The following is a 13,981-nucleotide window of genomic DNA, read 5'->3' as shown; positions in this document are numbered from 1 at the left end:
TACAGTTTTGAGCAGTAACTTGTCAATTCATATATTGTATGTAAAAGAACATGTCAAAAGGCACAGTTACTAAAAAAGAAAACAATACCAGATAAAACTATAAACAATAGGTTCGTTAATTGTAATTCTGTTGAATGGCTAAGACCTTGAACTCAAAAAGACAGAAACAATAATTTTGGCACGAAATCAGCTGGAAAATCATAAAACAGTATCAGGTGAAGCATTCCCAATGTGAAACTATATTGGTATAAGACAGAAATTTAAACTCTTTTTTTTTTTCTCCGTAAGATCGTCCATAATATTCCATTCATATAAGGGAAATGAAACTTTGAATGAATACACTGATATGATTACATTCAAAAACATAAACAAAATTCTTGTGTTTTCCAAGTTTGAAATGATGATGCAGAACTGCACTTTCAAAGTAGTCAGTAATAAGTACTGTGGTACCAAGTATAAAATATCTCCATGAAAATTGACAAACAAAACGAGTTTGAATTGAAATTTGAAGCTAGGAAAAACAAACTTGAGTTTATGCAACGAAGTAGTTGTAGTACAAGGAGTTGTAAAATCAGCCAGCCAATTAGTTTACACTTCACAGTGATGTTGTCTATTGACAAAATCAATACACATTTGTCAGTTTCATTCATACAATCTTCAAATCCATGCTACATGTAAAATGAGCATCCGACTAACTTTGAGTAAGCCGTAAAAAAACGATCTTGTTGTGGCTAAATGATTAATCATGAACAAAATGAATAGCAATGCCTAATGAGCTAGATGTGTCCGACTACTTCTTTGTCCCTCGTCCCCGGGGAGCTGCTTGCCCAGCCCCTACCCTGCCGGTAGTTGTGACACCTTTGTTAGTAGGTGTATTTGGAGATTTTTGAAGGGAGGGGGATTTTGCACCTGACCCCACAGAGTTCCGTGATCCTGGTCCAGGTTTGGGTGGATTTAGGGATTGACTGTTCGGACGGCTTGAGTTGGACACCTGTGGAAACAGTTATGTACATAGGAGATGACAAGGCAGTGCTATCATAATCAATATGTTATTATTATTATCACATTCTTGTTCTTTTTATTTTGCATACACAGTGATTTTTAAACTAAGATAGTGACATTGTACCACCCCACTCACTCACTTCCTAAAACAGGAAGAAAAAATCTTCCAAAAACAACAAAAAAATAAAAACAAAAAAAAAAACAAAAAAAACAGAGGGGTGGGGTATTGGGGTGGAGTTTGTTTGAGTAGGAGTGAATTAATTGTATGAATGTAAAGACAATATTCAAAAGCTTTCCTTTATCATTTGGATTTGTAAAGCATTAACATTTCTTTTAATAAATGAAATGGGAGAACACACCTTATGTAAAACCAAAACATCTTTTGACTCATGAATTTGATTGGAAATTAAGATTTCTTAATTAGCATTAAGGTCAGAAACTGATTACTGATGAGGGAGAGACATAACATATGTATTGCCACGTAACATACAGGACAAAAAAAACTTACAGGTTTACTCCCTGCTCCAGACTTTTTAGTTCCACCAGATCCCTTTCTTGTTGTGCCATCTTGTGTCTGCAGAGTCAAATTCATTCACATGTTAAAATGTACCCTTGGTGTAATTTCATATTTAAATATAATGTTAAGAATGCCATAAAAATAATAATTACGAAAACCCTGTCAAAATCCGTCTCCCCAGTGTCGAGTTATTAAAGCTCAAAGTTGTCGATTTTCAACTGTCCGCTCAGACCTAATCAGCATAATCGTCATTTCTGCGGAATCGAGGCACTTCTACTCATGACGTCATAAGGTCAACAGAAACAGCAGCAAACATGACTGACAGTGACAATGACACCGCAACTGATAGCGATTTGAACATGAGTTTTGAGGAGTCTGATTATGGTGTGGATGATATTTCTGAAGACGGAATCCAGCCCTACCAATTTGAACCAGAATTACAAGATGATGTATCTACACTAAGAATGAGATATATAATAAAGAACCAATCCCACACAAGGTAAGAATCAAACTCCTCCTTATCATTTGTGTTAAAATATGAATTATATTCAAAAGCATTCTGTGAATTGTCTTTTTCTCATTTTATAAATTTTGCAATTTCTAGCCAGCTTTAAAACATTTCAATTTCTACCTACTCTCAGATGACAAAACTTGAATCTGTAGTTTTGTCCCAGAAAGTGTCCATATTACTAGGCACTAGTGCATTGGCCACCAAGACTTGCCAGTTTCTCACCTTGCCGTTGGCCTTATTTGAACTGCTCTGTGGTGATTGCTCCTGTATGACAGGACTGCAGGTCTCACCGTCAACATCGTCTGTAGTATTGGAGGTTTCATCACCATTACTTATTGCACTGTTTTGTCCCTCCTCCACCTTCAGCTCATCCTTCCACATTTTCATCATCTCCAGGACATTATGATGATTGCCTTCACTAACTTTGCCCTGTGGATCAAAAATTTAATATTTTAACATGTTAAACACTACAACTAAACCTGCCATAGATTTTTGAAATATTGAGTCTATTGCTAAAATGTTTTCAATGGCATTAATTTTCATTTCTCATTACTGTGTAAACTGGTAGTGGTAAACGTTTCCATGGAGATAAAATAATTGACAATTTGATCAGATTTTGGGTGATATCAAAACAAGAGAATACCAACATGTGAAAAAACGTGAATAAAACTCAAAAATAAATGAGGACAAAAACATGAACAGAGAGATTTGAAATTTAAATAAATTCAAGCAATGTCATGTTTTAAAAAAGAGGCCAGATTTAATAGGAATGATACCACAATATTTTGTAATTCATCAATGCAGCACTTTTCATTGGCGTAACATTTGCTGAAAAGTACTATACATATAAAATAAATCCTTGTTACATCGTCATATCATGTCAAAATTTGATGAAAAAACATCCTTGTGTATCACTATTTCTGAATTGTTTTACACACTCTGCCAAAACCTTCTACTCAGAAATGTGACATAAATAATATATATATATATATATATATTTTTTTTTTAAAAAAATGCTATTTTCTAATTTGACTACATATCATTCATGTCTGTCCTTTACAGAACTTTCACACAAGATGTTACCACCCTATCACTATCAATGACATGTGTCTCATAGGAGGGATATCAAATTAAAAGTATGAAAGGGATCATGGAAATGTGTCACCTGTGATAACTGAAGTGATAAACGCAATATTACAATCAAGCTATACTGCAGCCATCATTACAAGTCAAGGGAGATAAATACTTAACACATTCCATTTTATAGAAATAGGGAGAAGATAATAAGAGAATCTGTTTGAATACTTAACACAGAAATAATTCTACTGGTGTGAGAGTATACTTACAGTTATCCAGGGATGGTTCAACACCTCTCTAGCTGTTTTCCTGTGAGCTGGGTCTACTTTCAGCATCCCTTTTATACAGTCCTGGGCTATAATTACAATGAAAAAATAAATTTCAGCACATATTTTTCATGTTTATTATTCAAAATATGTAAAAAAAAACATAAAATGTAGGCAAAATAAAATTATGTATGATCATACTATGATAAGCATGAGACATTTTTTCAAAACAAATTTGCCACTAGCTAAGCATACACATGTACGATGTCTCAAGGCCTGTGCTGAAAATTCACCACATAAATGTGTTATTGATAAGATTTAACATTTATGTTACAAGTAACACATAAATTTTAGTGTGAGATTGTATTGCAGTTTTTATTTCCTCCCAAAGTGTGCAATAAGGTATAACTTAAATAATGTTAATTATTTTTTTGACACCCATTCCTAATAGAATTTTGAAAATCTTTTTTTATTTTTATTTTTTTTTGCTACAGGACAACAGGTTCTTTCTATTAAAAAAATTTATTTCAGAATTAAACACTTTTCAGGGTATGTTATAGCATTTATTAATCTATATAAGTAATAACATTGTACTTTCTCAGCTTTGTTTACCTTCTTCACTAATGCCCTTCCATACTTCTCCTGAGAAATCAATCTCCCCTCGCTTTATCATATCGTACAGCGTGTCCTCATCTTTTGAACGGAATGGTGGGGTGCCACACAATCTACAAAACACAGGAAACAATTTATAAGTTAATAGAGTAACACAATTTTACCTCCATGTAATTTTAGCTACCAGAATAATAAAAAAAAACAACGGCAGAGAGAATCAGGGATTTTCCTGTCTTTACCATTACAATTACAACAAGAAAGTTTAGACTGTTTGTTTAGACTTACATTTATATACATGTAACAATTGATACTGATAATAGTTATAGCCATAGAGAGTTTGGACAACACTAAGGCTTCCTAGGGTGGTTGGGTGGCACAGTGGTAACACACTCGTCTTTCACCTCGGGGCGTAAAGAGGTATGGAGGTCACCTGTCTGCCAAAATAAACACCCCCCTCCTCCCGATGCTTCCATCCAGGCCAATAAGAGTGATTAATATAAACTGATAGCTTGTTTCAAAATTCTTGTAAAATAAATAAAGTTAATATTATATCATATTATACAAAGATTTCTAGTACTATTTGTTGCATACTCCAGCTCAGAATTTCTACCATTATCAAGTGTTTGGATATATAGGTCCCATACTTACAAAATATACACTATGACGCCCATGGCCCATATATCACACTGCTGACTGTAGGTTTTATTATCTATTATTTCTGGAGCTGTGAAGAAAAACAAAAATATCAAAAAACAAATGCACTCATAAAATTTGATACATATTGTATGGTGACTATCTGCACTGAAATCTGGTTACAAAACTAAACGTGATCAAGACTGATTTTTTATTTCTATATAACTAAGAAAAGTGAAGAAATCTTTAATAAAACATTTCTATAAACTTGATAACAGATTCCATATCAAAAACAAAGAGTTTATAGATCAGACAGGTCTTCTTATCATTTTGTTTTATTTTCATGTATGCAGTAAGACAAGACTGATATTTATGATAAGTGTGAACTTTCATTAATTAAGAAACCCAGAAGTATGAATCATTGAAGTGCATGTGTACAACCCTCAGTATATTACTGACTGGTGGTCTATGTCTAAACTATCGTACTTACACATATATATTGGTGTTCCACAGAAATCCTGCATCATGTTGTCCTGTCCAACCCCTCCCTTCTCTACTGACAGTCCAAAATCGGTTACCTGTGCAAATATACAAATAGGTAGTATTATCAAAAAATTCTATAAATTAGCAAATATACAGTGGCATGCCATAAACCAATATTCACAAATGAGAAAATAAGGTTCATTGTGTACAAAGTACAGGTTAACAACCGATATACAGTGACATGCCATAAACCTAACAGAGTTACCTCCCCTGTGATATGAGAGTCTGTTATGACTTAAAATTGAAGTACACAATCATCTCTCCTCAATTTTTGAGCCACCAAACAAGACTTGGAGCTATAAAAACATTTTATCAGGATTAATCTTAAATTCATGAGAATGCGTACAATTTGATGTCCATGACAGATGCAGCAATTCCCTAAAGAAGCGATTGAAATGAAAATCTAAACAGATTTTACTTAATGAAATATATGTATTGAAATTTTATACATCAACTTCCAACTAACCTTTATATGTAGTTTGTCATCTGGATCATCTGGGTTCTGACTCAGTAATATATTCTCGAGTTTCAAATCTCTATGTACTATATCTGTAAAAACAATAAATTTTTTTAATTTTAAATGTGTTTTAAAAGTATATTTTAGATCAATTTTTTCAACACTTTCATTTTAAATTTATCTAAAAGATATATTAATTTCGGAAAAGAATTTCAGCCAAAGGGTAAAATTTTTAATCTGAATTTTGAATTTCGAGAGGTTCTTATCACTCCTCCAATGGTTTTCTTACAGAAGGGAGTAGGGAAAAATCATAACGAAAAAAAATAGACGATATCGTTTCTCACCAATCTTATGTAGATATGAGATTGCACTAGCCAGCTTTTTCACTATAACTTTGGTGTCAGCCTCATTATAACATTTCTTCACTTTGAGGGCATCAGCCAATTCTCCGCCCTCACATAATTCCATCACTAGATACATCTTCTACAAACACAAAAAATAAATAAAATTTAGTTTCAAATTCTATAATCTGGCTTCAGTTCATAAGCATTTTGCTGGTTAATGAAATCTGCCCAGAGTATTGAACTGAAATAAAAACACACAGAAATGAAGAGATATGACAGTACCATCCAATCTACTATACTGTTCGAAACAGAAACACCAGAAAAAGTATTCCTCATTTCATTTCTAATTTCATTCCATCATTTTGAGATAAACAATACAAAAACATATTTGTTTATTTGTTTGTTTTATGATGGGTTTATCATCCCATGAACAGCCGCTGTCATTTTCAGGCAGGGTTTCCTTGTAGTAACTAATAGCTACCTCACTGAACAACATACAGGAGGCACGTCCTCCAGAGAAATGATGGTAAAGTGGATATCCCAAGGACATAACCACATTAGCATAGACTGATCTGTTTCTCAGCATCCTAGGAAATAAAATCTATCATGCATAAAGAGTGTCAAACCACTTAACACTGATTTGTGATAATTTTGAGACTGTGAAGTTGTTTCAAAATGTTAACCTAGATCCCTTTTTATCAAGTTTCTGGGAACAATGTAAGTAAACATGAAAGCTTAATGTTTAAGTTACTGATATAAACAGGTCTATATTCTATGTAATACATTTCTGACTAATCAGGCTGAAAGATCTTTGCTTCATCTGGATCATAACATCTGAAGTGTCTCATTAACCAAAATAATTAAAACAGCAATATTTGATTAGAATGAAACTAGGAAAGAAGAAGATGAATATGTCTATTCCTATACTTAAAAAGGCAATAAAAGCATTACTTATATTAATGTGCTTATAACAGCGAATTTGAAATCCTGTATAACAATGATATAACAATACTCAAATATGCTGATTATACAACTGACATCAAATCAGACTCTTTTGATTGCTTGCATTTAACTTACTGACTTAGCTTAAGAACTTCTAAGAATGTCTGTGAACACAAAGAATAATTCCAACACAGATCCCAATGGGAATTTCAACAAGCAATTCTGGCCTTGTTGCTTGGCAGTCAGGATGAAAACAGCTGGATATTTTTAATTCAAGCCATTGTTTAATTATATAACAATACCGGAGCTAGCTTGAGACTCTCCAGACACCCTCTGTAAATGGGTTTTGGTCCTACATCCGTGTGGTAACTAACACAGAATCAATTTCTGAATTATTTATTGGCACACAATTGAATGTATCATGTATGTAGCTGCTGTGCTTCCAGCTTCACCTTGAATGTAGATGGTGTGTACTGGTAAGTCATTGATCTAGTCCAGTTGCATTGTCACAATTAAGGTAATCAGATCAATTTGAAATGGTGATTTTCTGACAGCTGAGAAAAAACTTCGATCAGTACAATAAGTATCTAACTTTCCTATAACCATAGACACCCAGTGCAGTTGTTGCATATATATATTTTTTCCATTCTACTGATGTTATACAAAAAACCTTTAAAGTTGTAAAGACAAACTCCTACTTTTATTTTCTGTTTTATTTTTTTTTTGTTTTTTTTTTCGCAATATTGCTACTAATAAATGATATATTGCATATTTTATCATCAATGACAATCAAAACTTTTTATAAGAAAACAAAAATATAAATTCTAAAGATATGGCTGGATCTGCAATACATATATATATAGAGAGAGAGAGAGAGAAAGAGAGGGGGAGAGAGAGAGAGAGAGTCACTACCAGATACAGATATAAGCTATTTATGTGATAAATGTGTTTAACAAACAAGTGAAATTCAATTTAATATTAAAAGAAGATCAGTTAGAATTACCTAGAAATGTCTCTAGATTGTTAGATATTTCTCATTCTTTCATTTAGTCAATAAAATGTTTAAATCAAATCAATAGCTATAGATTCGCATATTGAATACACACTGAGGAAAGGTAAACCCTTGGTTTTTAAAAGCTACCATCCTAAACAAAGCTAGCGACAAAGAAATAGCACAAGTAGCTAGCTCTCTGGATGACAGCGTATTATCTGACAAATGTAAACGAAACAAAATGAGAAACGCAATACTTTCTGATAACTGTAGTCTGTCTACAGTCTAAACCAATGAAAGTTGATCCAGAGTAACACTATAATAAAAGACAATATATTGCCTGGTGTTTGAATGTTTCTTACTTTTCCTGTTTCAAACACTTCATTAAGACTGATGATATTTTCATGCGAGACTTTCTTCAAAATGTTCACTTCTCTTTCCAACAACGTAACAGCTGAGTGACCCGCCTGTAATGAAAAGTAGAAACGATTCAGTAATTGTCATAAAACTGTTTCTGATTGAAAAATATAATCATTTCATAGAAATATTAACTTTAAAATGTATGTGTAAATCAAATTTTGATGGGTTCATAAAAAACAAAACAAAAAAGTATTGAAAGATCACTCTGTGCACATTAGAATTGTTTGGCGTTCTATATAAAGAAATATTGAGTTTGACCTCTTAGTACCGAAACATCATCTTATCAGGGGTATTTTCAAAAAATTCTTAGATCAAATTCCATTCTCTTAAGAAAGAAAGTCTCTGCATGCATCACTGAATTGGTTGAGTTTTGTCTATATTGGAACACATGACCTTAACACAAACTGATTCCAGCTATTGTCATATAGATGACACTTTACAGTAAAGCTACTAGAGTCTTGACAGGTACTTTAAAATGGAGTCCAACAAAAAGTAAAGGACCGAAAAGTTATATAGTATAAAATATGTATCAGAGAATAAAACATACATAGGTTTAAACTGACTTAATGTTACAGTATAACCTATCTGAACTCGAATCTATTTTAAATCTTAAAACTTTATTATTCCTTCAGCTTTTGGTATCTGTCTTCACATTCCTTATAAATTGGCTAACCTGAAGCCAAAGACTTGTCAGGAATGTGGTGTTGTTTTAGCGATTTTATTATAATTCTTTCTAAAAACATCCTTTTCCCTTCCAACTTATCAATTTTTTTCAATGGACAATAAGTAACCTGTTCAATATCGGTGTCAATCCTTTTTTTATATGGCTGTTCTAATATTAGTTCTATATATCAAAATATATGAAATTATTATGGAACTTAGATATGGAAAAAAACGTTAATGGTTATCATCACTCAAACCATGTAAATCTACCATTGTGTTTAATATACTGTAACAAGAATGTTGCATTTTCATGACATCACCCATAGTAAGCATACCTTTTCTCTGTTGACCACTTTCATGGCCCAATATTCACCAGTAGCCTTGTGTTGCACTTTAAATACTTTGCCAAAGGTTCCCTCTCCAATCTGTATACCCGGGTCGTAGCTTTGCCAAATCCATGACTCGTCATCAACGCGAGTGTGTCGAGGGATTGATCTATCTGCACTCCCTTTCCGTGCCATCATAACCGCTAGGCATTTACAGCCCTGAAAAATATACAAATACAATTCTTTCATCTTCAAAATATTTGGTCTGTTATTCTTGTCATAATATTGTTGATATGTGCAATGGATACCAGTAAAGTAACAGAAACGGAAAGCAACTTTCATCCCAAACTTAAACTACCGAAGTTGGTCTAGAACATCAAATCAGATGGCCAAGGAGCTGAATCCTGTGGCAGCTGGTACAAAGTTTGTTTATAAAGATTGTTGTTAATATTGCTTTTGGTGTTTGTATAACCTCAAACTAATTCATCAGTGATATTTTAATATAATTGATTCGCAGTGGTTTCCACGGTGAGTGAAACTTGTTACAGTTGTTTAATCTGTATAATGCTTTGGAAATCGTCCGACAGAATGAAACAAGGTATACCTGTGTAAATGTTGTTTCATGTTCCTGTACAAGGACAGGGAACAGCTGTTTCATTTATCGAGCTAAATAACGAGACAGCACAACCTGGCTGGAATATTCCAGTTACAGTAATGAAATAATTACAAAAATGTCATTTAAAAGATTTCAACTCTAATACAGTTAAAAATTGCTGGTGTTTCACTTCATTTCAGGATGTGAATTTGTTTACTACTGAGTGTTTACTGAAAGTAACGCCTTGGCAAAATGATTGTACACAGGATGTGCATCACAGTGCGATACATGATTACAAACTCCATCCACATTACCATTCACAACAAGTGACTAATATTTCGCTACCTTAACATACCCCTAAGTAAGTTACTGACATCATTCCACCTAACGTCCATCAAGCCCTACCTATTTATTTTGGTACTAGTCTGTGACACGCATTTAATTATCACAGAGCAATCAACCCAACTCAGTCACACACACATGCAATGACAGACTCCATCAATATTAGGGTCAATAAAATGAAATCACTATATTATGTGTATCATCATGTACTCGGATTCGGAGCAAGCTGACCAATCATTAACAGTGATTCATTCAATACTTCAGAAAGTCACATCAGTTTTAAGTAAATCCTAATACCAAAGCTTTATAAAAACTAATTCTGAATCTCCATCAATACACAGCCAATTCAAATTTTTTTGAAAAACATTAATTTTTTTGCTCTTAAGCTGACTGTGCTTTAACACAAGTCTTTTATTAGTTATTTTTGTTTTCAATTCAGTTTCTGTCATGTAAACTACAGGTATTGACAGATCCAGGTAAATATTACAGGTAGATCACTCACTTGTGTCTAATTAATGGCTGCATTAGAGTAACTATAATTAATGGAAAACCCACTCAATCCGTTCACTGTACTACAATGGGAAAACACTTCACCATTCACTATGTAACAAGGAGGAAACACTTTAACATTCAAGGTATTATCTATATTGCTCAAAGTTTGCTTTCCTAACAAAATCCATAAAATATCAATTACTCTTTTTATCTTATTAATTAGAATACATAAAGTATGAGCTTTGCTAAAAAAAATTCAAAGATCATTACCAGCCATACCACAATTGTATTTATTCAATCCCAGTAAATTGACACAAGCCAGGATCATATATTGATTGGGGCGAGTTTTAATTGTAACTGTCAAGTTAATTCACGACCGCACCACAACAATCCCTTCTCACTGGGATTGTCACAAAAACTCTTGACAGACCAGTCGATAAATTCCTAATATAAACAGCAATTAAGACGCCAGACTCTTTTATTCTCAGCTATAAATTAAGGTTCTTTGAGTTTATGGTAATAAAAACTCTGAATCAGTGTTGATTGATTTTTTTTTTTTTTTTACAAATTTATAGCTTACTTCAGCAAGTATTACCTCCGTAAAGGATTTTTTATTGTACCTGCTGGTCTACAAATCATCCAGCACCCTAAAGTAAAAATTTGTATACCTTAGATATATTGTACCGAAAGTTGGATAAGTTTCACCCTCACACGACCTACTTCATAAACGATGAATATATATCACTATCACAGACAGAATATCTCTGTTACTAGCTATAGCCATACATTAATTCTAAAGGTATCAAGCTTCAGAATCATTTCTTTTATGATATAACGGTTTTGTTTGTTTTATAAATGACTTATGAAATATATAACACATTCATTAGAATGCTCATAAAAATACATCAAACACACGAATAAGTGTAACAAATTGATGTGAAAAATATTTCAAGCTTTTGTGTTAATATGTTCTAAAATGAATGCATGAATTCTTAAGGAAGCTGACGATGTTTTTGTGAGAAAATAATTCTTCTATCGTTTATGACCAATTATTAAGACTAGTTTAAATCGAAGATCTTACATAAGTCAGTATAACATGGATTATAGGCTATGAGTTCAATCATTTGAAAAGTTAACATGGTTTAGGCAAGTGGCATATCAAATCATTTAATGAGTTGTAACAACTTCATATCACATCTACACATGTAACATTCTATTCATTATGTAACTCATGTTTCTAAACAAGAATCACTTCCAATAGTACAAGACCTCACCTCACATTGTTTATCACTTAACCTCAAACAAGCCAATAAGGGGTATCTATATTTTAATATTCTGATATTTGAACAGGAAATACCTACTAGGTAATGTTTTTTAACACTAGGACATAAGATTTGACATAAAAAATAGAAGTCCTAAATGTTTGAAAAAAAAACCCAGACTTTTTTAACAAAATCATTATTCAATCTCACTGTAATAGTTAATCCCCATAGCAGCTCTAAAACCAAATATCAGTAGCCTAGGAAACTTAAAAAGGAGTTAACTGATGTCTTTCAACACTCGCAATAAAAAAACTTAACACCAAATTTGACAACAGAGGTCTCAGTCCCGACTGTTAAAAGAAACTTATTCTGACTCAGGGAATTAATAGTTTTCCCCTATAGCAACCCGCTTTCAGTGGCCTATACACTTATAAAGGAGTTTTTTGATGCCTTTCAACACTTGCACCAAAAACTTCTCAACACTTTGAAACTTGCAATGCTGATTCTGGGGTAACAACATAATTCCTCGCTCTCTTTGAGAGGCAAGCTAAAAAAAAAAGGAAAAAATTCTGAAATTATTCAGGTTGTACCATGTACTTACAAGGTATTTTGACTTGAATGTTACCTTTTTCACTAACGAGACAATCATGTGACATCATCAAGACATGTTTTTTTTTATGATGTCACAATTGTACATGTGAATTTGATATTTATGACATGGCTGTATGACTGTTATAACACAATAGGCCAGTAATATGATTAATGCACATTAATAATCAGCTTTTAAGTCTTGAAAAATGTTTGGTCATGACTGAATATCTACCTCCTAAAATTGTGAAATCAATAGTTACTATTAACATCATATCATGAACCTCATTCAGTGTACACCATGGAATGTAGGAATCAGATCAGGAAAAACTCACGAGTTGGAGTAAGCACAGATCCACATTCCATATTCCATTTAATATTATTACAAAAACCCTGTTCACACGTAGACTATCCTATATTTTGCTTCTTCAATCTCATAATATATCACGTTCACATCTCCTAACATTAAATTTAAACTTTCAAGACTTAATTGCTAATTAGACAGATAGTTTATTAAGTTTTGTAATAATTAAAAGTTAACTTGACCTAACATGTCAAGAGAAACCATTAATTTTATCATGAAGTTGACGAAACTTAATTTCGACTTGGTCCAGGTGTGTATACAAAAGTTGTAGAATTTGTTTTCTATACATGTTAAAAGACAAGAATGCAAATAAACGAAACTGTCGGCTTGTTCCCTATAGAAACTACCATAGACCTACTATACAGTCCCAATTCAATGGGAAACACCAACAACATAAGGCCGTGACACTCACCTGGCTGAGTCTCATGACCCAGTGCCGATACTTATTGACAAAGTTAGTTTGCATGGCAAGAACCATCCATTTAACTGTAGGTAATTTACTTTCAAGTGACTTACAAATTAGATCATAACATACCAAATATATTGTCTATATTTCTAAAACGGGCCATTTCCAAATTAACTTCAAGGGCCAGGTGGTACCATTTTTGCAGGGTTAATTAAGGAAACCTTTTGACCGTTAAGTATAATTACCCAAGGATATGTTGTAAGATACGGAATGTTAACTAATTACCATAAACCTATTGTGATAACAAATTTAAAACCCTTATACAAAATAACGCAAGCAGTGTTATCACAAATCAGACAATCACATGAAAACTTTACAATTGTAGCTTTATGCCATTTTACCATTTCAACAATGTTTTCATATTCTATGAGTATGAGAATTGAGAACCATACAGAAAGTTGGTTTTGTAACCGACCCTGAATTCTCAGTGCATGTATTTTTAGACAAAGATTTTATATTAGGAATGAGATCCGTCAGTTGGTATACATGTATTTAAGAATATGTTTTCTACTCCACCGGACAGAAATATCCGCACTTCCACTGAGGGTAAGATATCTCTATCACTGAG

General features: G+C 32.9%; 1 protein-coding gene across 1 annotated transcript; it reads right to left on the bottom strand.

Annotated features, from left to right (window-relative positions):
- Positions 1-790: 790 nt before the first annotated feature.
- LOC132549742 (myosin light chain kinase A-like) lies at positions 791-9,499 on the bottom strand. Its single transcript, XM_060213699.1, has 11 exons — positions 9,314-9,499; positions 8,258-8,362; positions 5,963-6,101; positions 5,628-5,710; positions 5,109-5,196; positions 4,634-4,709; positions 3,986-4,098; positions 3,377-3,462; positions 2,253-2,459; positions 1,511-1,576; positions 791-991 (listed from the first exon to the last, which is right to left on the bottom strand). Exons 1-11 carry the CDS (start codon positions 9,497-9,499, stop codon positions 791-793), a joined length of 1,350 nt encoding a protein of 449 aa, XP_060069682.1.
- Positions 9,500-13,981: the final 4,482 nt, after the last annotated feature.

Source organism: Ylistrum balloti, unplaced genomic scaffold, assembly GCF_031769215.1.
Source record: "Ylistrum balloti isolate Yb309-2 unplaced genomic scaffold, AGI_CSIRO_Ybal_v1 Utg370076, whole genome shotgun sequence".
NCBI lineage: Eukaryota > Metazoa > Mollusca > Bivalvia > Pectinida > Pectinidae > Ylistrum > Ylistrum balloti.
This window is presented reverse-complemented; position numbering and strand designations above follow the sequence as displayed.